The sequence below is a fragment of the Erpetoichthys calabaricus genome, assembly GCF_900747795.2.
Source record: "Erpetoichthys calabaricus chromosome 1 unlocalized genomic scaffold, fErpCal1.3 SUPER_1_unloc_6, whole genome shotgun sequence".
In the NCBI taxonomy this organism is placed as follows: domain Eukaryota; kingdom Metazoa; phylum Chordata; class Cladistia; order Polypteriformes; family Polypteridae; genus Erpetoichthys; species Erpetoichthys calabaricus.
This window is the reverse complement of record NW_026261597.1, coordinates 150,917-175,113: the sequence shown is the minus strand read 5'-3', so window position 1 is coordinate 175,113 and position 24,197 is coordinate 150,917. Positions and strand designations below refer to the sequence as shown.

General features: G+C 39.9%; 1 protein-coding gene across 1 annotated transcript; it reads right to left on the bottom strand.

The window, feature by feature from the left end:
- Window positions 1-1,440: 1,440 nt before the first annotated feature.
- On the bottom strand, window positions 1,441-22,634 carry LOC114644590 (zinc finger protein 260-like). The gene is made up of 3 exons (XM_051921940.1): window positions 22,175-22,634; window positions 2,829-3,631; window positions 1,441-2,744 (listed from the first exon to the last, which is right to left on the bottom strand). The coding sequence occupies exons 1-3, from the start codon at window positions 22,599-22,601 to the stop codon at window positions 1,770-1,772; spliced, it is 2,205 nt and encodes a 734-aa protein (XP_051777900.1). The 5' UTR covers window positions 22,602-22,634; the 3' UTR covers window positions 1,441-1,769.
- Window positions 22,635-24,197: the final 1,563 nt, after the last annotated feature.

The following is a 24,197-nucleotide window of genomic DNA, read 5'->3' as shown; positions in this document are numbered from 1 at the left end:
GTAAACTTAGTGTCATATTTGGAGTACGGATGATAATTAATGTGACTCCCCACAGACGGCAGGCACCCTCAGTTGATGGTGGATACTGTACAGCAGCGTTTCTCAACCTTTAAGTATTTGCAAACCGAGTTTACATAACAGTTTTAATTGCGTCCCCCTAACGTTTTTTTTTTTTGTTTTAAATGAGCCCACTAATACCACTTTGTTCTTTTTAAATTAATGATATATCACAGATGCATATTTTATTATACCTATTTAACTTTTATCGACATTTATCTAACGCTATATTTATTTTTCTAGTATCAGAATGTAGTTTAAGTTAATTTGTTTCGGTTTCAATAGATGTATTTCTCATATTTTTGATTGTTTTCTTTTTTCACATCTTTGCGCCCCCCACTAGGGGTGTTCACCCCACAGCTTGAGAACCACTGCAGTACAGGTAAGTCTGCTCTCTCCAAGCTTTTTCTAATTTTATTCTATTTATTTGACATGTATATCATTTGGTAATTCTCAATTGTTAAATAAGTTGTGTGCCCCCCCGCCCGAGTTCTTATATACAGTTCTGTGTGTTTTATTATCAAAAGCAATCAACCAAAAACAAAATAAAATTTAAAAAAGCATTTCTTCTTTTAGTGCGCTGCCACAGTGTTAAAACATAATTTTGTGTGGTGTACAGCATGATCATGTGTTTATTTTGGATTTTAATTTTATTTTACATTTTACTTTATTGATTTTGTATTAATAGTTTGTGTTTATAATTATTAGTAATTGATTTATTATGTAATAAGCATTGGTGAGAAGCTGTTTGTTCTTTTTTTGTCAAGGTATGTTTTTTTTACTTTTTGTTATATTAAAAGAGCAAAATATATAATATTATAAAGCTGAACTATTGTTTATTGTGTGAGGCTATGTATATTGTAGTGTTTTTTTTTTCTTTTTTTCTGATGAAAGTGTATAATATATTGTAAACAGTTCTATATGTAATACGTATGTTATGAAAACAGAGCTAGGCACATGGTGGAGGCTGTAGGGGCTTTGGTGAGAAGCCGTTTGTATGACGCCCTGTTCTTTATTTTGTTTCTGGAAAAGGAAAAAGGATATAAACTTCTATTTCTCTTCCATGTTGATTTGTTTTTGACACAACACTAAGTAGGATGGATTTGAGTCGTTACATGTGCTTACTGTCCATTCAGAAGTGAAACTCACTCTTTAGTCAGGACAGTTCAGTTGTACTTCTCTCCTGTGTGAATTCTGGTGCTTCTCTGAAGTGTACTGCTCTCACAGATTTGTTTGCCACATTCCAAACAGCAATATGGCTTCTCTTTGAGATTCATTTCTCAACAATAGTTTAGTTTGCTTACTTTTCAGGACGCGACTGAACCTCACTCTTGAGTCCGGAAGGGTTCTTGTTTTTCTGCACTGATTTTTGAACTGCTACCCTTTTTATTCTGTTGTGAACTCTCGTGTGTATCTGCAGACTGACTATCTGTGAAAACTGTTTACCACATTCATTACAGCAATATGGCTTCTCTCCAGTGTGAACTCTTGTGTGTTTCTGCAGTCTGTCCATTTGTGAAAACTGTTTGCCACATTCATTACAGCACTATGTCTTCTCTCCAGTGTGAACTCTTGTGTGTTTCTGCAGACTGTCCATTTGTGAAAACTGTTTGCCACATTCATTACAGCACTATGTCTTCTCTCCAGTGTGAACTCTTGTGTGTTTCTGCAGACTGTCCATTTGTGAAAACTTTGCCACATTCATTACAGCACTATGTCTTCTCTCTGGTATGAACTCTAGTGTGTTTCTGAAGATTGCTCAAGTCTGAAAACTGTTTGCCACATTCATTACAGCAATATGGCTTCTCTCCAGTGTGAACTCTCGTGTGTTTCTGAAGATTGAATTTTTGTGAAAACTGTTTGCCACATTCATTACAGCAATATGGCTTCTCTCCAGTGTGAACTCTCGTGTGTTTGTGAAGACTGCTCATATGTGAAAACTGTTTACCACATTCATTACAGCAATATGGCTTCTCTCCGGTGTGAACTCTATTGTGTTTCTGAAGACTGCTCATCGCTGAAAACTGTTTGTCACATTCATTACAGCAATATGGCTTCTCTACGATGTGAACTCTAGAGTGTCTCTGAAGATTGCTCGTGTCTGAAAACTGTTTGCCACATTCATTACAGCAATATGGCTTCTCTCCGGTGTGAACTCTAGTGTGTCTCTGTAGACTGCCCATCTCTGAAAACTGTTTACCACATTCATTACAGCAATATGGCTTCTCTCCAGTGTGAACTCTCGTGTGTTTCTGAAGATCATCTTTTTGTGAAAACTGTTTGCCACATTCATTACAGCAATATGGCTTCTCTCCAGTGTGAACTCTTGTGTGTTTGTGAAGACTGCCCATATGTGAAAACTGTTTACCACATTCATTACAGCAATAAGGCTTCTCTCCAGTGTGAACTCTCGTGTGGTTCTGAAGATCAACTTTTTGTGAAAACTGTTTGCCACATTCATTACAGCAATAAGGCTTCTCTCCAGTGTGAACTCTCGTGTGTTTCTGAAGATTGCCTTTTAGTGAAAACTGTTTACCACATTCATTACAGCAATATGGCTTCTCTCCGGTATGAACTCTAGTGTGTCTGTGAAGTTTGCTCATCTCTAAAAACTGTTTGCCACATTCATTACAGCAATATGGCTTCTCTCCGGTATGAACTCTAGTGTGTCTGTGAAGTTTGCTCATCTCTAAAAACTGTTTGCCACATTCATTACAGCAATATGGTTTCTCTCCCATGTGAACTCTCGTGTGTTTCTGAAGACTGCTCACCTCTGAAAACTGTTTGCCACATTCATTACAGCAATATGGCTTCTCTCCGGTGTGAACTCTAGTGTGTCTCTGAAGACTGCTCATCTCTGAAAACTGTTTACCACATTCATTACAGCAATATGGCTTCTCTCCAGTATGAACTCTCGTGTGTTTCTGTAGACAGGCCCTGTGTGAAAACTGTTTACCACATTCATTACAGCAATATGGCTTCTCTCCAGTGTGAACTCTCACGTGTTGCTGTAGACTGCCCCTCTGTAAAAATTGTTTACCACATTCATTACAGCAATATGGCTTCTCTCCAGTGTGAACTTTAGTGTGTCTCTGTAGACTGCCCATCTCTGAAAACTGTTTACCACATTCATTACAGCAATATGGCTTCTCTCCAGTGTGAACTCTAGTGTGTCTCTGAAGATTGCCCATCTCTGAAAACTGTTTACCACATTCATTACAGCAATATGGCTTCTCTCCAGTGTGAACTCTAGTGTGGTCCCTCAGACTGCTTATACGTGAAAACTGTTTACCACATTCATTACAGCAATATGTCTTCTCTCCGGTGTGAATTCTCATATGTTGCTGAAGATTGCCTTTATGTGAAAACTGTTTACCACATTCATTACAGCAATATGGCTTCTCTCCGGTGTGAACTCTCGTGTGTATCTGAAGATGGCTCATTTGTGAAAACTGTTTACCACATTCATTACAGCAATATTTCTTCTCTCCGGTGTGAACTCTCAGGTGTTTCTGAAGAGCACTCCTGTTAGAGAATTCTCTGCCACATTCCACACTGCAGTGATCTTTCTTTCCTGTGTAAAATTTAAAACAAGAAGGGGAAAAAAAAGCTTATTTTCAATTCGCTGCCTTGTTATCAACATTAACTCACATTAAATACATGATGGCTGAAATTAGGAACAACCTTTGATCAGCATAAGCAATTATAAAACTTTTGTTGTACTTGGAAAACACACTTAATTTGTTAATTTTACATTCTCTATTACAACTTCTCACCAGGGCCACATGTATAAAACTTCATTATGCTCGGCCACATATATGAAAGCTGTTTCTTATGCAAAAGTTAGGATTTATAAAACTAGAACTTGAAATTTAAATTGGCTCAAAGTTCCCTCAAGTTTTGAGCATTTGTAAGTCTCATGCAGACTTTATTTCTGTTGGCATTTTAGCAACTCCAGGTGGAAAAACGAAGAACTGAATAGAAAATCTCATTTCATTGCACTTTTCACATTCTGATGTTTGACAGGCTACACAAAAAGTGAGTTTTGATGTATCACAATGACATTTTGGATCATGATGATGACTTAGCTGATTTAGACTCCCTACTGTCATCCTCTTTGAAGTGTGTGCTGAACTGCAGCCTTCATTACAGAGACCACCGTGCAGAAATCACACAATCCCAGTTCTCTTACAGGTCTTAATAATAATAACAATAACAATAATTCATTACATTTATATAGCGCTTTTCTCAGTACTCAAAGCGCTATCCACACAGGGAGGAAGCAGGAAGCGAACCCACAATCTTCCACAGTCTCCTTACTGCAAAGCAGCAGCACTACCACTGCGCCACCTGTGAGGTCTTAACAGCTGTGGGTTATTTGACGATGGCAGCTTTTCAGTATGAACTGCCTGACTGGTGAGGAATCTCTCAGTCACCCTGAGCCATGTAATGCCATCTGTATGGGATGGTACACTTAAGACGGTAGAGAGATACATGCAATATCGTTACCATCAGGGTATGCAAGTCCTAATCAAAATGAAATCTGCAGCAACATCTGTTGTGTTCAGTAGTGGTGGTCTTACTTGGCCTACAAGTCCCTTTATGATTACTGAGCTCACCAGTGTGCTCTTTCTTGTTATTGATATTCCAGACAGTTGAATTGGGTAATCTTAAGGTTTTCCGATGTCTCTAATGATTTCATTATTTATTTCCAGCTTCTTTGACTTTCACTGGCACAGCTCTTGCCCTCATGTTGAACAATGGCAACTGCAGAGACCAAAGGTAGTCTGTGGGTAGGAGTAAGCTGAGGTGTCTTAGGCCTGCAAGACTAAAGCAATGAAACACACCTGAGGAATCACAAACACCTCTGGCACCAATTGTCCCAAACATTACGGTGCCCTGAAATGGGAGGACGATTCAGAAAAAGTGCTGTCATTTCTACAAGGTGTGACTGAAATGTCTGCAAATCCCCTTAAATGAAAATTAGTAATTTGTACTTTAATTACATCTGAATTATTTAATTCGTAATTTTAAATGGTGGATTAAAGGAGTAAATGCAAGAAGAATGTTTCATTGTCTCCGCCATTATGGAGGGTACTATATAAAACTGAATGCCATGCCAACTATGAAAAGTGCACCTTCAATAATTAGAATGTGTCCTGACATTTATCCACACTTGAACTTAAACCACTTGACACCAAAACAAACAACAAAATGTCTTCTTTCATTCACCAAAGCAAAAGAGAGCAATGGATGAGTGACGCCTCAGTGCACAGGCCTACAGAAGCTGCAGTGACCTCGGAGAAAAATTAGAAGATGAGAAAACCGAGGAAGAGCACAGCTGTTGGTGTTTCAACTCTACAGGGGAGTGGCAGGTGACACCAGGACTGGTAACCTTTGTGACACGCTGGTGACATTTATACTCACCATTAGAATGTCAAAGGGTATCTACTATCAGGACTTACTTATGTTGAGTAAGCTAAAATTTGCCAGGTTTTACTGTCTATTTGATCCAATGTGTGTGTTCATGTATGGAATTATTATCTCTGTTATGGCTGCAAACATCAAGCAGTCAAAACCTGCACTCAATGAAGAGCGCTATAAAGAAGAAAGACAACTGAATTAAACAGTAGTGTTACAAAAATTAATTTGCCTTGAATTAAAATTGCCCAGTTTTTGCTGTTTATTGTGAAATCGGCTTGTAGTTGGTTGACTGGTCTACTGATTTCATGACATGGAATATGTTAAGCTGAGGACATGTGCAGCACTGACAGAGTGGAAACTGATGAAGAAAATAACTGCTGTGTGGAAATATATTCAAGTATCTGAAATGTGATAGGAATGTTTTCTGTAAAGTTTAAAATGAAAAAGTTAGTTGTTAGGTTTGGTGTATTTAAAGCAAAGACATTTCCCGCAACTAATTTGATGAGAAACGTTTAGGTACAACACACAGCTGAGCACATCGACTTTCAACAATGCAGTGAAAGCAGGAAAACCGCTAAGGAAACAATTGTGTCTTAGCTGTCAATAATGGCACTGTCTGAAAAGAACCAGACATATGATCAGGTCAGGACAAAAAAAAAATCAGAGTATCCCTCAAAAATAATTGCAATTTATCATTTTAGAAACACCACAATTTTTTATAGTAGAAAGTTTAGGGTTACATCATTTAAGTCCTATAACATGTATGCACGATATACAATGGCGAGAGGATGGTTCTTTTCAGACATAGCATTACCAAGATGAACACTTTCATGACATTTCATATACAGTGACATGCAAATGTGTGGGGACCCCCCTGATGAAAATAACTATTACTGTGAATAGTTAAGTCAGTATCAGATCAATTGATCTCCAAAAGCCATAAAGTTAAAGATAAAACATTCTTTTCTGCATTTTAAACATGATTTGTGTCATATTTTTGATTTGTAGAGTGAAAAAAGGAGGAGTACCCCAGAAATGTTTGTGCACCCCAAGAGACCGGAAGTCTCAGATATCTTTTCCCCAACATCTCAGACCCTAATTAGCTCCTTAGGGCTTTGGCTCGTTTACAGTCATCATTACGAATGGCCAGGTGATGCAAAATTCAAAGCTGTATAAATTCTCAGACTCCTCAAACCTTGTCCCAGCAATCAGCAGCCATGGGCTCCTCTAAGCAGCTGTCTAACACTAATTAATTTATAGTCACAAAGTAGGAAAAGACTATAGAAGATGTCAAAGAGTTTTCAAGAAGCCACCTCCTCAACTGGTAACATTATTAAGAGATGGCAGTTAACAGCAATGGTGGAAAACAAGTTGAGGTCAGGAAGACCAAGACAACTGCTCATAGCATTGCTAGAATGGCAAATCTAAACCCCTGTGCCTTAAAGCTTCCTGGAGGTCTTTTGTAGTCAGACTCTGGAGTGGTGATGCACTGTTCTACTGTACAGCAACACCATCCGAAATATGACCTCCAAGGAAGAGCCATCAAAAAAAAAAGATTTTCTTTGTCCTCACCACAAAATTCAAAGGTTGTAGATGAACATCTAAACAAGCCTGATGCATTTTGGAACCAAACCATGTGAACTGAAGAAGTCAAAAAACTTTTTGGCCAAATGGCAAAGGTGTGTTTGGAGGAAAAAGGACAGAATTCCATGACAAGAAAACGTCTCTGACTGTTAAGGATGGGAGAAGATCAATCATGTCTCAAGCTTGTGTTGAAGCTAGGAGCACCAGGAACTGTTCACTGGTAGAGGGAAGAATGGATTCAATTAAATATTAGAAAATTCTGAAGCAAACATCACACCATCTATAAAAGCTAAAAATGAAAAGAGTATGGCTTCTACAAAAGGATAATGATCTGAACTGCACCCCGGAATTCACAATGGACTCCTCAAGAGGCCCACGTTTAAAGTTTTGTCATGGCTGTCTGTTCCATGATCTGAACATTAACGACAATGGGCCCATTCCCAGCAGGGATGCCTTCAGCACAGAAAGACAGAGGGAGAGAGAGAGCTTATTCTGGATAATGTCTCCCCCATAATGATAGAGGGCAGCCCCCTTGGCTTGCAATGGGGCCACGGGTTTAGAGCATGGAAGCCTGGAGGTGCCTGGATGTTTACTGGGCCCTGTTTAGCCGCAATTCTGCCACACCAGGAGGTGCTGCAGGAAGAAGGATATTGTCCTCACAGGTGGCACAGTGGTAGTGCTGCTGCTTTGCAGTAAGGAGACTGTGGAAGATTGTGGGTTCGCTTCCCGGTTCCTCCCTGTGTGGATAGCGCTTTGAGTACAGAGAAAAGCGCTGTATAAATATAATGAATTATTATTATTGGACTAACATCATTTAAATAATAATTAAAATATATACACATATATATATATATATATATATATATACACATACATACATACATACATACATATACATATATATATATATATATATATATATATATATATATATATATATATATACTAATAAAAGGCAAAGCCCTCACTGACTGACTCATCACTAATTCTCCAACTTCCCGTGTAGGTAGAAGGCTGAAATTTGGCAGGCTCATTCCTTACAGGTTACTTACAAAAATTAGGCAGGTTTCATTTCGAAATTCTACGTGTAATGGTCATAACTGGAACCTGGTTTTTGTCCATATACTCTAATGGAGGAGGCGGAGTCACGTATTGCATCATCACGCCTCCTACGTAATCACGTGAACTAAAAACAAGGAAGAGATTTACAGCACGAGTCAAACGCGGGAACGAAGGTATATGACGTTAATTTTTGAGTGTCTTTTAATACTGTGTAACCATACGTATTAACACATGTGCAATTAAACGTGTGCATTTACGGGGTGATTTCTCAGGCTTAAAAGCTCGCCTTTTATTAAAGAGGTAAATGCAAACTGTTTTCATTCTGAAGGGCACAAACCACGTTAGATTTCATGCTCAAGAGTAAACTCAGCACACAGCTTGGTCATACTACAACCGGTTCATTTTCCTCAGTTTAAAAAAGTTTACTTTTCTTCTTAATAAAATTTTTAAAGCAGTACTTCGCTATTTTGATATATATCAAAATATATCGCGTCATCACGCCTCCCACGTAAGCACGTGAACTGACCCGCTGCCGTTTGCAATGCCATATTCGCGAGATACAAGTTTAATGAGAAGACACGAGGTATAAATGACAGTTTGGATCACTTTGTAATTGAGTTAAAATTGCTATAGCGAGAAACTTTTAACTGCCGGGTCATAAAATAAATCCGTGGACATCGCAACATCACACAAGACAGCGGCTCACGTGAAGTGACTGAACGCAGCAGGATCAAACCTGTTCAAAAAACACATTACACAATTGATAAGGTACGAAAACAATATGAAACCGATTGTGGATTTGCGTACAGCCACTGAAACTTTGTGACGGCACGAGACTTCAGGTCACGTGTCTGCAAAAGAACGTCATTGAGGCAACTATTTTTACTGGCAGTGGCTCAGGGGAGAGAGTTTTTATTCCTCGCATCCCCGTTATACCCTCTGATCTCCCATTTCAATTCAAACGCCTCCAATTTCCACTAAGGCTCTGCTTCGCAATGACAATTAATAAGTCTCAGGGACAGACCCTACAAAAGGTTGGCATTGATTTGAGGCAAGACTGATTTTCACATAGCAAACTGTACGTTGCATGCTCAAGAGTAAGCTCAGCACACAGCTTGGTCATATTACAACCAGAGGGGCGAACTGACACCGTGGTATACAAAGAGATCCTTAACAAATAATTATTGATTCATTTTCCCTCAGTTTAAAAAGGTTTACTTTTCTTCTTAATAAAAATATTAAAGCAGTACTTCGCCGCTGCGAAGCGCGGGTATTTTGATATATATCAAAATATATCGCGTCATCACGCCTCCCACGTAAGCACATGAACTGACACGCTGCCGTTTGCAATGCCATATTCGCGAGATACAAGTTTAATGAGAAGACACTTTTAACTGCCGGGTCTTAGCTAACATTTAATAAACCCGTGGCCGAGTCTTGGCTATCAGATGAAAATGCCATCAACAGACACTTGGACATAAACCCAGCATATGCCAACTTAAGAAGGACATATGCACTTTAATTTAACGATACACCCCCCCCCCTTTTGATCATACGGACTTAGTCACCTCCACCCACCCCCCACTGAATGTGTTGCTATATATTGCCTTTGATTCTTGTAAGTCTAAGCATTATCCTCTGATGAAGACCCCTGACAGGGGTTGAAAGCTCAGGAATAAAACTATTTTATGATACGTGATTCGTTTTTTTCTCCCTTTGTGGATCTCCAACTGCAAATATGCAAACCATATCACAGACCTTCTCTTCCATTCGTACAACCTTCGGGCACGAAGCCCTCCAATGCATTAGACGATGGGAAACTTCGGCAATCCGTGAAGCGCACAGCTATGAAAAACTCTTCTTCCTCCACAGTTGCATCAGGCACGATGTAACTCCGAGATGCCTACGATTCAAGCCACCAACGAACACCCCGAAAATGTCAACCATCATGCAACAGTTTACTAAACGAGTTTTGTATGAACTTATCATGGAAACACACCGCCAATGAAACTTTTACCGATCTGTAATTATGGAGCAACACGCTAAACTAATCACAACATGTGGACAAACGGTTACGGAGGAATGGACTAAAAGGATCCAGGACACCGCTTCCAAAAACCGTATTTCTAAACGAAATACACTCAACAAAAAATGGGGTAAACTCACTGGAAATCAATATATGAACAACCCCCAACCCGGAGTACACAACCTATTCAAAAGACGGCTCTCCACCACAGAACACAATATTCTCTCCAGAGAATTAAAATTCAATTATAAGGACGCATCTAACATGAATTTCCTCGGTTCGTTAGAACATATCTTAGCAACTGAAAAAATACCAACAGAACAGGCACAAGAAATAAGATGCAACGTCGCCAGCCAGCTACACACAAGACAACCAACCACACGTATTCTGGCAAGTGAACAGAAAGCTTTAAGATCTTTACGGAATGACAACAGCATTATTATTACACCAGCTGACAAAGGAGGCGCAACTGTTATCCTAGACAGAGAACAATACACCACAGCTATAGAAGAAGTGCTTTCGGACACTAATACTTATCAACAGCTAAATGACGACCCAACAAAAACCACACAGAATAAAATAAACTATACTCTGACAAAACTCCGAAATGGTAACCGCCTGGATGTACAGAACTTTCACAAAATGAAATCCAATGATGCTAACTGCCCGGAATTTTATGGACTCCCAAAAATACACAAAACACCACTAAAATACAGACCAGTGGTTAGCCTAATAGGCGGACCATCATACAACTTGTCAAAAAGACTTTTCCAACTACTTAAACATTTAATGGACGACTCGGATTATTCTGTCAACAGCGCGGAGTCGGCATTACAGCGCTTGAATGACGTATCCATCGCCGAGGACGAGATCATGGTCTCGTTTGATGTTATATCGCTATACACCATGATCCCGATCCAACTGGCCACAGAAACATTATTAATGAAACTGGATAGTGACCCCACCATAGAGACAAGAACCAAACTGTCAATCAAAGACATAATGCACCTAATATCACTTTACCAAAAAACGCACTTTCATTTCAACGGCAAGTATTACACACAGAAAGAAGGCATGCCGATGGGATCACCGTTATCTGGACTCCTAGCTGAACTGGTAATGCAACGATTTGAAAACATAGCTCTATCCCAGAATACACCCAAAATTTGGATACGCTATGTAGACGACACATTCGTCATATTAAGAAAGAACCAGCTGAATGAGTTCTTCAATCATATCAACACAATATTCCCTGCAATCCAGTTCACAATGGAAAAAGAAAATAATCGACACATCAATTTCCTGGACATTTACATCAAAAGAAATAGTGACGCCACCTTGACCACAAGTGTTTACCGCAAACAATGCCACGCAGACAAGATTCTACACTTCGCCAGCAATCACCCGGTATCTCATAAACGGAGCTGCGTGAAAACCTTATTTAAACGAGTCCACATGCATTGTAATACTAAGGAAACAAAAATTAATGAGAGATGCTATCTGTTTCAACTTTTCACCTCGAACGGATACTCAAAATCATTCATTAATCGGAGTCTACACAGCAGGCGCCAAAGGAATCAGCATACAAGCGACGTAAATCAGAACCCCCACCCCACCTGGCATTCACTCCCGTACCACAATAATGTGTCAGAAGGCACGGCACGCACCCTGACCAAGTGGGGCATCAAAATAGCACATAAACCCACCAACAATCTGCGCATGGTCCTGTTTAATGCTAAAAACAAGAAATCGACAGCCGAAACACGAAACGCAGTTTATAGTATTCCATGCAATTCTTGCTCAGTTGTATACATAGGACAAACGTCAAAAAAAATCTCAACACGTGTACAGGAATATCGCAACGCTGTCAGAAGAAAGGACGCACTATCTTTGATATATGCACATACTAAATCGACAGGACACACATTCAACTGGGACAACGTGAAAGTAAAATTTAAGGCCAGTACAAAAAGTGCCAGAGAGTTGGCCGAGTCTTGGCTATCAGATGAAAATGCCATCAACAGACACTTGGACATAAACCCAGCATATGCCAACTTAAGAAGGACATATGCACTTTAATTTAACGATACACCCCCCCTCCCCTTTGATCATACTGACTTAGTCACCTCCACCCACCCCCCACTGAATGTGTTGCTATATATTGCCTTTGATTCTTGTAAGTCTAAGCATTATCCTCTGATGAAGACCCCTGACAGGGGTTGAAAGCTCAGGAATAAAACTATTTTATGATACGTGATTTGTTTTTTCTCCCTTTGTGGATCTCCAACTGCAAATATCTATCTATCTATCTATCTATCTATCTATCTATCTATCTATCTATCTATCTATCTATCTATCTATCTATCTATATATATATCTCTATCTATCTATTGTCAGTTCAGTACTCCGGTTGGAATATGACCAAGCTGTGCAAGCTTACTGTTAAGAATGCAACGTATAGTTGTACAGGAGAAAAGCAATCTTGCCTCAAATCAATGGCAACCCTTTTGTAGGTCTATGAACTTAATTTAAACTTTAGGTTTACACGGTGCTCTGTTTCCATAGTACCTGCACTCATGAATATATCTGTATGTGTCAGTCGCTGAAATCCCCGCGCTTGGCACCGGCGAAGTACTGCTTTTAAATTTTTATTAAGAAGAAAAGAAAACCTTTTTAAATTGAGGTAAAATATACCACTAACAATTTGTTAAGGATCTGTTTTTTTGTGTAGCTGACTTCACACAGCCTCTCCGCTGTTTTATAAACGAACGTTATATAAGGTCTTCCTTTTTCGTTGCTTCGCCAACGGAAGCAGCCTTTTTATTTAACCCCTTAACCGCCCTCTGCCGGATATATCCGGCACCGTTGTTTTATTGCTAACGCCATACTGCCGGAATTATCCGGCACATTTGCCTGTGGTTATATGAATGCCTGGCAAGTAGTATAACTTCTGGTTTGGCGTGGGTATTATTACTACATTGCATTTCGACAAGTCTGTGGTTGTTTTGGCCGGTCATGTGACGTGATTCGCATGTGACATCTGTGAATATGGCGAAACGTAAACTGACTTCAAGTGAGGCTTTGCAGGCGATTTTGGACAATTCTGATCATGATTGTAGCAGTTCTGAAGAAGATTTTAGCGACAATGATGAGCAGCAACGTGCGCTGCATGATACTGTAAATGAAGACGCATCGGATGACGGCGCTGAGTGGGTGTATCCCCAGCACCTCAGCTGGACTGCTGCCCGAGGTGAACTACCTTTTCTGCATCCGTTTGAGGCAACGTCTGGCTTTATTGTTGATGTAAACAATTACACTGCTGAGCAGTTTTATGAGCTGTTTGTGTCACCTGATTTGATCAGACATTTTGTTCATCAGACAAATCTGTATGCAGCACAGTTTATTGAGAAAAATCCCAATTTACCTCCACATTCCCATGTTCGTGCTTGGTTTGACACTGATGAAAACGAAATGAAAAAATTCATTGGGATTTTGATGTTGATGGGAATAATCAGAAAACCAGATATTGAGATGTACTGGTCTACAGATCCTATGTATGCAACACCTATTTTTGCAGCTGTCATGACACGTAACCGATTCTCTTTGCTGCTGAAATTCTTTCATTTGAATGACAACAGAAATGAGCCAGATAAGAAAGATCCAAACCGCGACCGCTTGTTCATGCTACGTCCTTTGATTGATCATTTATTTGAAGCATTTCAGTTGCCCTACATGCCAGGACCGTCAGTTGCAGTTGATGAAAGTTTATTGTTGTGGAAGGGCCGCTTACAGTTTCGACAGTATCTACCATTGAAAAGGGCACGGTTTGGTATCAAGATGTTTTGCTTAGCTGAGAATTCAGGTTACATTTATAGATTTCGTATATACACTGGCAAAGAGGATCCTATGAGTAGTATTTCAGCAGTGTTGCCAGATGAATGTAAGGACTTTGGACTTTCAGAAAAAATTGTTGTGTACCTTGCCCTAACACTATTGGACAATGGGTACACCATTTGGATGGATAACTGGTACTCCAGTTGTAGGCTGTTCCATTACCTTCATCACCGTAAAACTACAGCATGTGGCACAATTCGTTCTAACAGGGTCCCTCCAGAAGTTCGCAATTCAGCGCCAGCACCGGGTCAGCACATTGCATACCGCAGTGGCCCATTGCTGTGCCTGAAATTTCGAGACAAAAAAGATGTTCACATGCTAACAACTCAGCACAATGAGTCTGTGCAGGAGGCTCCCCGCAGAAGAGGACGCCCATCACCTACTGATGTCCGTTACAAGCCTCAATGCATCATTGAGTATAACAGCAACATGGGTGCTGTTGACAAGCAGGACCAAATATTGGAACCCTATTCGGCTGCAAGAAAAACTATGAAGTGGTACAAAAAGTTATCAGTTCATCTGCTCCAAATGGCAATGTTAAATGCTCACATTTTGTACCAGAAAAATGGAGGCACAAAAACATTTCTGCAGTTTGAACATGACGTCATTGCAGCCTTCATTTTCTCTGGTGAGGAACAACATGCAGATAGAGTAGAGGCAGTGGTGAGGCTCACAGAACGTCACTTTCCAGACAAACTTGAACCAACACCAACTTGGACCAAGCCACAGGCACGCTGTCGTGTCTGTTCAAAGAAGGGTCAGCGTAGAGACGTCAAGACCTTCTGCTCAAAGTGTCCCAACAATCCAGGACTTTGTGCAGTTCCCTGCTTTGGCCTGTGGCACAGCAAATTCAAATACTGGGAATGAAACTATGATTGACTGAACTACTTTTGACTTTTGAATTACTTTTTGACTGTTCCGTTTTGTTGTAGACAATAAATCCAGAAGCCTGAGAAAAGGTACATTTTGTGTTTTATTATGTGTTTGCCCATTTCTAGAACTTGCACAACATTTAGTGGTCAATACTGCTTGAATAAATGTAAAAAATGTAAAAAAAAATGTAAAAAAGTAAAAAAACAAAATTGTTCAGATTTCGCCTGGCGTGGGGAATATTTAGGGAGTTGGCGGTTAAAGGGTTAATCCTGTTTGTACGATTGTTCTGTTTGTATACCAGTTTGTCAGTTCAGCACTCCGCTTGTAATATGACCAAGCTGTGCATGCACACTCTTGAGAATGCAACGTATAGTTGTACAGGAGAAAAGCAATCTTGCCTCAAATCAATGGCAACATTTTGTAGGTCTATGAACTTAATTTAAACTTTAGGTGTATACAGTGCTTTGTTTCCGAAGTACCTGCGCTCATGAAAATGTCTGTATGCGTCAGTCGCTTCATATTCTTTTCCTACATTATCAATTGTGTAATGTGTTTTCGAACAGGTTTGATTCATCGAAGTGATCACTCGTGCTGCGTTCAGTCAGTTCACGTGAGCCGCTCTCTTGTGTGATGTTGCTATGTCCACGACTTTATTTAATATTAGCTAAGACCCGGCAGTTAAAAGGTTCTCGCTACAGCAATTTTAACTCCGTTACAAAGTGATCCAAAGTCTCGTTTATACCTCGTGTCTTCTCATTAAACTTGTATGTCGCGAATATGGTATTGCAAACAGCAGCGGAAGCATTTCTATAAACTTAATTTAAACTTACGGTTTACACCATGCTTTGTTTCCGCAGTAGCTGCACTTATGAATATGCTTGTATGCGTCACTCGCTCTCTTCTTATTGTTTCGCTGCCTTCTCAATTGTGTAATGAATGTTTTCTTCAGCGCTCTTTGGGGCTCTTCCTTGTTTTCTACGTACTGCGTTCACAGTCAGTTCACGTGATTACATGGGAGGAATGATGACGCGATACGCAACTCCGCCTCCCATGGCCATCGAGCTGCAGTCTATTACAGTATATGGACAAAAAAGAGGTTCCAGTTATGACCGTTACGCGTAGAATTTCGAAATGAAACCTGCCTAACTTTTGTAAGTAAGCTGTAAGGAATGAGCCTGCCAAATTTCAGCCTTCCACCTACACGGGAAGTTGGAGAATTAGTGATGAGTGAGTGAGTGAGTCAGTCAGTGAGGGCTTTGCCTTTTATTAGTATAGATGAGAAACTAGAAGTAGTTATAAGAGACAAACTAATTAATAGCTTTTTTTTCTACAAAACTATGAAAAATGCTGTCAAGCTCATCATAAATAAGCACAATTTAAATAATCAAAATACTGGTCACCAATGTCACAATTACGCTTTATAGTTCTGGTCAGCAGCAAAAATCTCCAGACATCACACAAGGGTCACTGAGGCACACAGACCACCTGCCACACCAGGCCTAGGAGGGGGAGCTGCACAGGCCACACATCAAGTGTTTATGTCGACACCAGATACTCCATGGCTGTGTAGGTCAAAGTGGGCATCGCCATTTTAATAGGATTTTTAGTGGCACTCAAGACCTGTTAAGACAGAAGATTCAAGACCTGTTAAGACAGAAGGTTTAATAAGGATGCAGAAAGTCAAAAGCACCTAAATGAATGGTTGAACCGCAGCTCATACCAGTTATCAACTCAGTACTTCATCTAAACACAAAAGTATAAATCAGAGTTGAGGCTGCAGCTTTTCAGTGTCCTTCAAACAAAAAACACCCACATTGACTTTCATCTTAGGCTTCTAACTGAGAACTGAACCTGCCTCTTTGTGATGGAAAAAAATAACAAGCCTATAAGCAGTCCCTGGATCTGCAACTAGAAGGGGCTTTAATTCAATCACCAGGGGTTACACCCTCCTTTAAATGTAGCTGCATTCACCTCTTCGGTCTCTTTTGGTGGATGAAGACTGAGGATATATTCTCTCTGGGGAGCCAAAAAGCAGACAATGCTTTCTCTTTGTGAGCTGAAAGCTGACAATTTGCTCCCTTTTAGTGTGAGAAGCCATCCACACTGTGCAGAACAAGCAGTTCACAAACTTTCTTTGATCTGGAAGCTCCTCTCCATACAGCCTTGGACATGGACGTCCAGAACTGACTAACAGCCACTCTTCCCAACCTCTGTTCTAGTCACTGAACAGTCTGGCAAGACTTAAAACAGGAGTTTCAGTACCTACCCTCCTGTGCCAGAGAGGTGCAGAGGGAATAGTAAAGTGTGTAACAGTGAGTTGATTAAGACAGAATCACAGCGCACCATGAACAAAGGAACAGTTCCCGCGTGATTTGTGATGCGGACGGTCCTCACTTAAGTGCACAGGTGATGAGTCATCTGCATCTGTAATTGATGCTGGGAGCTGCCAATTGCCACATCTGATCCACGTCTCCATAATAGAAGCATGAGGCAGCTAGAAAGGGAAGAAAAAAAAAAGGAAAAAAAAAACAGATGGAGGTTGAGAAGGAGAGAAGGCAGGAAGTAGGAGGAGAAAGCCGGTGCATGAACAAGTGAAGGTGCTCGGAGTAGAGAACAACCTGCAGCTGAGTAGTGGTCGCTCCCGCTGAGCATTATTGAGGAGCAGGAGTGACCAGAAGGAGGATGGCTCATCGCAATAAGGCCGGGAAGGCAGTAGGAGTCAGGACTTGAGATGTGAAAGCCCCATCGTGAGCGCTCTGGTCGCTGGGGTGCCCAAGTCATGGTCAGGTGAAGCTCACCGGAGCAAGGGATCAGCGAGGCAAACAGACCAACAGGAGAAGGCAGAAAGAAGGTCAGCTGCAAGTAGGGTAGCTCCCCTGGTGCATAGCCTGGACGGGAGAAGCAGGGGAGTCACCACTACAAAGGCATTGTTTTAACGTTGTTTCTTTAAGGATTTATTTATTGTTTTTAACCTCCACAATTCACAGCAATTATTGGATTACTTATTTGAAGATTTGAGAAACGCTGCACTTATTTATTTGAACACTATTTTGATTGTTGTTTTAATAAAAGCACTTTGCACTTTTTGCACCATCCCCTTGCTACATTGTTGTGCCTCACTGTCCAGCTCATCAGTGACATTACCGACGGTGTCGGGTTCAAGAGCTCCCAAAAGGCAGATGGGAGCATGGAGCAGAACCTGCATCATCACAATAACTTATACCTTGACATCCCTAGAATTAGCCTAGTCACTCTTCACTGGACTTGTCTACCTCTGCTAGGTCTGTTTTGTAGCCTGGAGACTAAAACTGCACACAGTACTCCAGATGATGCCTGCGGTGTTTTATAAAGCCTCTACATAACCTCCTGTGACTTGTACTCCACATGTCAGGGTGCTAAATAACCTGACATTATCTTAGCCTTCTTAATGACTTCTGAACAATGTCTAGGAGTCGGTGGTGATGACTTCACTACAACTCATAAATCCTTCTCATAAGACCTTCCATTGTGTATACAAACCATACATTTTTACTTCCTACATGTAATACTTTGCATTTACGTAAATTAATTTTTATCTTCAACATATCTGCCCAAGCCTGTGTACTGTCCAAATCCTTCTATTGTGATGATTCAACAGATTCTCGAGTATCTGCTAAATCCACCTACCTTGGCATCATCTGACAACTTAACCACCTTGTTATTTTATTCTTATCCAAATCATTTATATCATTATGCTACTCGTTATCCAGAGGCTGTTTCCTTGCGCTCAGCCACGTCTTAAGCTATCACACGGGAAATTGTAGGGGTCTTTGTGCGTGATGGCATCCCTAAAGAAGTCCGTGCAGACCAAGAGTCGCCTTTCACGTCAGAAAACATTTAGGGAAATGGCCAAGTTACTTAAAATAAAGCATTTAAAGTCTGCAGTGTATCATCCACAAACCGATGGTCTAGTAGAGAGATTTAATCAGACTCTCAAACAAATGATCCGCAAGGTGGTCAGCAGGGACAGGGTTCTCTCCTTTTGAATTGTTATAAGGATGACAACTTCGGGGAATATTGGATATTTTAAAAGAAGGATGGGAAGAAAAGGCTCTTCCCTCTACCAATATATTAGAATATATTGCGCAGTTATGCGATAGATTTGGGAAAATTCGGCCGATATTAAAAAGCCACTGTCACAAAGATGAGTCACAGACATCATAAACGTTTGGGACAGCCACCAATACTGTATATTGTTTCCCAGCTGCAAAATTAAAATAAATTGAAAAGAGATGTTCACAGGTTTGAGTCCAACATAGTTTGGATATTATGGAGGTAAGATGGCAGCTTTAAAGGCCGGTAAGAGAAATGACGTCATCAGACCTGGAACCGAAAGTGACATTGTTTGGACCGGAAGTGATGTCATCATTGGTACCAGAACCCTGCAGGACTTTCCATGCAGAGAGATTGAGAGAGACAGTCAGCGCACCCTGCCGCCTCCTGGTCTGGCGTGGTATTTCTATCATTTAGGCCAATTGGGCATTTTAGGCCCAATCACACGTGTGTGACAATATATTTATATAGCAGTGGCCCTAACACTGGCCCTTGTAGGACACTACTCTTACAACCACCCAGTTCTGATAGGGTTCCTCGCACCATAACCCTCTGCTTCCTGTGTTTAGCCAATTCTGCACCCATCTGCACACCACACCCTGATCATATTACTCCACTTTGATCATATCCTTTTGTTGGTTCCTCATAGATTTCCAGCATGTTAGTAAAACGCAACCTCCCTCATCTGAATCCATGCTGACTGTTAAGTAAAACTCCAGTTCTTGCCGTGTGTCACTCAATCTTTTCCTTAATAATTCCTTTCATTTATTTTCCTGTGATACTTCAATTTTCCCAAATCACCCTTTCTATATAATGGGATTACATTTTCCAGTTCATAAAAATAGTCCCAGTGTGCAGTGACTACTAAAAAATATCCATCAACGGATTATATATATATTCACTAAACTCCGTAAGCATTTGAGGATAAATAGCATCTGGTCTTGGAGATTTGTTTGATATCAACCAATTCAATCTTAGCAGCACGTCTCTCTACAATTTCCAAATCCCTCAGTACCTCCTTAGTAGTCCCTGTTACAACTGAGAGGTTATCCACTTTTTCAGAAATGAAATCTTCAGAAAATGGAAAGTTTAGAGCATTTTATATTTCACTATCTGTGTATTGTAATTCCTCTTTATTGTTCATGCGGCACTTCACTTCCTCCTTGACTGTTATTTTACTCCTAAAATACTGAAAGAATGTCTTTGGCTACAATATTTCTCTTTAACTGTCTTTTAGAGACCTCATATCTTTCCTAATGGTTGCTCTCAAATGCAGTACTGTTAGCAATGGGGTTATTCATCTTAAATGACTTACTCAGTTGTTCCTTTTTTTTTCCTTTGCAGCTTCTTTTTTACCTCCATATTTCCCTCTCCAGAGATTTTATTAATTACTTTGAATCCATCCTGCATCATACAGTATGTAAAATGTTTAACTTCAACAAATCACAGTTACTTTTGCCTGTTTACTGCTAGGACACTGACTTGTCAGCTACTACAAAAGTTTTCTCCACCCTCTGCCCCACAAACCCAAAGGTTGGAGTAAGACTGGAGTAACACCTGCTGTTGTGCGAATCACAAAACAAACAAAAAACAAAAACACCATTGTAAATAGAAAAAAAAACATTAAAAACTATTAAACTGCTTCACTGCTCCTTAATAGCTACCAAAAAAAACAAACTGTTTAGGAGCAAAAGTCATATTTAATTCACACTCACACACAAGGAGCACAGACTAGCACAGAACACACAGCCTTTTCCACATTATGATTTAAGAATGATGTCAACATGTCAGTCTAAGTTGTTTCTCCAATCCACCGCTTCAATGTGTAATCCAAAGGTTTGACGTTTCATCCAAATACTTCTTTTAAGGATGTCACAAGAACTTTAGAAGAACTGAAGAGATGTGTAAAGCTGGCAAATGTGATAAAAGAATTTTGGAAGACCTGGGTGTCCATCAATGCATAGAAAGCCATACTGTCTACAAAAATGGAGGAAACCTACTACTGGAATGGGCAACCCACAAAGATCACAGCATGAAAGCAGAGGTGAATAGGAACTCAGACAGGCACAGCAAAGGGCCTGCAGAAGTCTCCAGGACTTGAGAAAGTCTCTGTCCATGTGCTCTTATGGAGAAAAGCGTAAGAATGTAGTTTACAGAAGGGCAACACCAAGTAAATCAAAGCAATCTAGCAAAACCATCACTGCACATCTTAAAACTTGTAAAAGATCATCATGATGTTCTACGAATGAATGAGACAAAAGTTGAAGTCTTTGGTCAAAACATGCAACACAATGTTTGGAGGCAATACAAAGGTGGACATTGATACTAAAGACTCAAGGTGAATGGAGCAACATGGTTTGGCCTGCATTTTGAAAATATTACCAAGAAATCTGATGGAAAAATATCAGGATAGTAGAAGCTTAACAAAACTTGAGTGATGTTACAGGACAATGAGCCCAAACACAGGAAGAAATCAAAAACAAAAAGGGTTAAACATACTGTAACTGGTGTTCTGAAATGGCCAATAAGAGACACGAGATGCTGTTGCCTGACCTAAAGAGAACTGATCAAAAAAGGGCTCTCAGGGATGAAGGAACTGAAAAGGTTTGGAAAGAAGGAATGGATTAAAATTCATTGCTGATCAGTAGCTACAAAAAGTTGTGTTTAGGTCATTACTGTTAAAGAAGGGTCAACCAGTCTGTAAAGATAGGAGGGTCAGAGAGTGGATTGTGAATGTTTAAATGATGTGTTCAGGACTGACAAGAAGCCGTCCAATTGTTTGCGTTATTACAGTAGTTTAGGACAACTGAGGCCGTCTGTAATCGGGGCTTAGTTGAAGATGGGACTACATTGCTAAGAGGAATTAATATGGATACCCAAGAAATTCCAGAGGCATCAATACGTTTGTCTTGCTCTTGGACATTTGTATAGCATTCTTTATCAAGGATAGGCTGAGGACTTTTGCATAAAGTCACTATAATGGAAGAATAGCAAATTGCTAAACATTACATAATAGATGAAATCTCACACTAAATTCAAACACACAATAAAATAAACTATTTTCACTCCATTTCTATGTTTCTCATAAAAATCACAAGACCCAGCTTGTCAAGCTCATAAACCCAAACCCTAAATCTTAACACTTTTTGATTTTGCACTTACTTTTTCCAGACTTCTTTGAAGGTGGTTGCTTATTTTTCTGAGCTCTAACAAATGTAGTTCCCTCAGCCCTCTTTGGTTCAGACTCTAATGATTCAGACTTCACATTGATAGAAGGCTCTGGAGATGAACAGTGTCTGCTATGAGAAGAGTCTAACCTGGTCACCACTCCATCTTGACACCCATCATTAAGATTGTCTTCTTTTACACTGTCCATATTTGTATGGTTATGTGTCTCAATACTGACAGACTTCTCTTCTGGTTTTTCTTTAATGCCCATTGGCTGCAGTTCACTGTCCTCCTCCTTGATGCTCAGACTTTCCTGTTTAAGGTAGATGGACTCCCACTCACAGTCGTCCTCCTCCTTAATATTGACAGTTTTCTCCATGATATTTGCGTCCACATCACAGGTCTCCTGTTTCACATCCATTGAGATGTTCCAGCAAACATCAGCTTTTTCTTTTTCTCTGTGAAAAGAACAGGAATCAACTTCATTAAAACATTGTCCCTTATGTCTAAAGACACTTGAATATCATTTTAGAACAGGATCTACGTTATGGGTTATGTAAAGTTAGACAATTTGTAGCATGCTGACAGTAATTCATTGCTCTTTGTTTCAGAGTATCAGATGTGAAACAATCTTGGGAGTGGAGTGAAGGTCCAACAGACTCTGAAACAAGAAGACCATCTTACACAGTTGTGGGTCAGCAGTATTCACTAGAATTAAACATACAGTGCTGCTGGGGTCCCAGAATTCTCTTATCAGTTTATATTAATAATAATAATACATTTTACTTAATAGGCACCTTTCTTAGCAGTCAAGGTCACCTTACAATAAAGTTAAATAACATTAGTAAAATTAAAACAAAAGAATGATAAATCAAAAAGCAATAATTAGTAAACAAACAAAGATAACTGACAGTAACAGTGCAAAATTCACAATTGGTATGCCAGTTTGAAAAGATAAGTTTTGAGGGTAGTTTTAAAATGTGTTATTGAATCGAGCTGACAAATATGAGAGGGAAGAGAATTCCGAGTTGAGGAGCACAATGAGAGACGCTCGAGCTCCCATAGCACGGAGTCTGATGTGTGGTACAGAAAGTCGAGCTGAAGATGAGGATCTGAGTGAGTGAGAGGAGTGTCAGTCTGTAGGAGATCAGTGAGGGTGTGGAGAGCTTTAAACGTTAAGAGCAGTATTTAGTATTGTATTCTGTAGTTAACAGGGAACCAGTGAAGTTGAGAGAGAAGAGGTGTAATATGTTCAGTGGATTTAGAACAGCAGGTTATTATCCTGGAGGCAGAATTTTGAATAAGTTGTAAGCGATGGACACGTTTTTGTGGGATTCCAGATAGAATAGCATTACAGTAATCTATACGTGAGGTGACTCAGGCATTAACCAATACTTCAGTACTGTGTTGCGTAAGAACAGGGCGTAGTCTAGAAATGTTTCAGATATGGAAGGCAGTCCGAGAAATGTTACTTGTATGGAAGGAATTATTTAACAATAATAATAATTATTATTACTTAATAATTGCCAATAATAGTGTATAAATGGATACAAATAATTGCATTTAAACGATTCGCCAAAATCTGTTGTATGTAAATGATATTGATGAAGGTTTGAACAAGTAGGCGCACAGGATTGTGTTAAGAAACAGAAAAGTCAGGAGGGAGGAGATGAAAGAGGAACTTAACTTGCTGAAATGCGCAGCTGCAACAGGAGAAGACAAACAAGTGAAATAAGGAGTTTGTTAGCTTAGGCTGACAGGTGTAACTGATGGTGCGTAACTTCTATTTCTGTCAGTAGGTTTGACAAACCTTTTCAATTCATTAAAGGCCACCAGTCCCCTCTTTACCCACTGAATCAATCATAACTTTTGATTGTGCTATCAGATTTAATAAAACCACCTTGTCACTAAAAGTTATAAAGTGTATTGTTCTGTTTAACTGTGACCATCCCTTCTTCATTAGTAAATAGCTGATTGACCTGACTTAAGCTACTTAACTGCACCGCCATAATAGGGA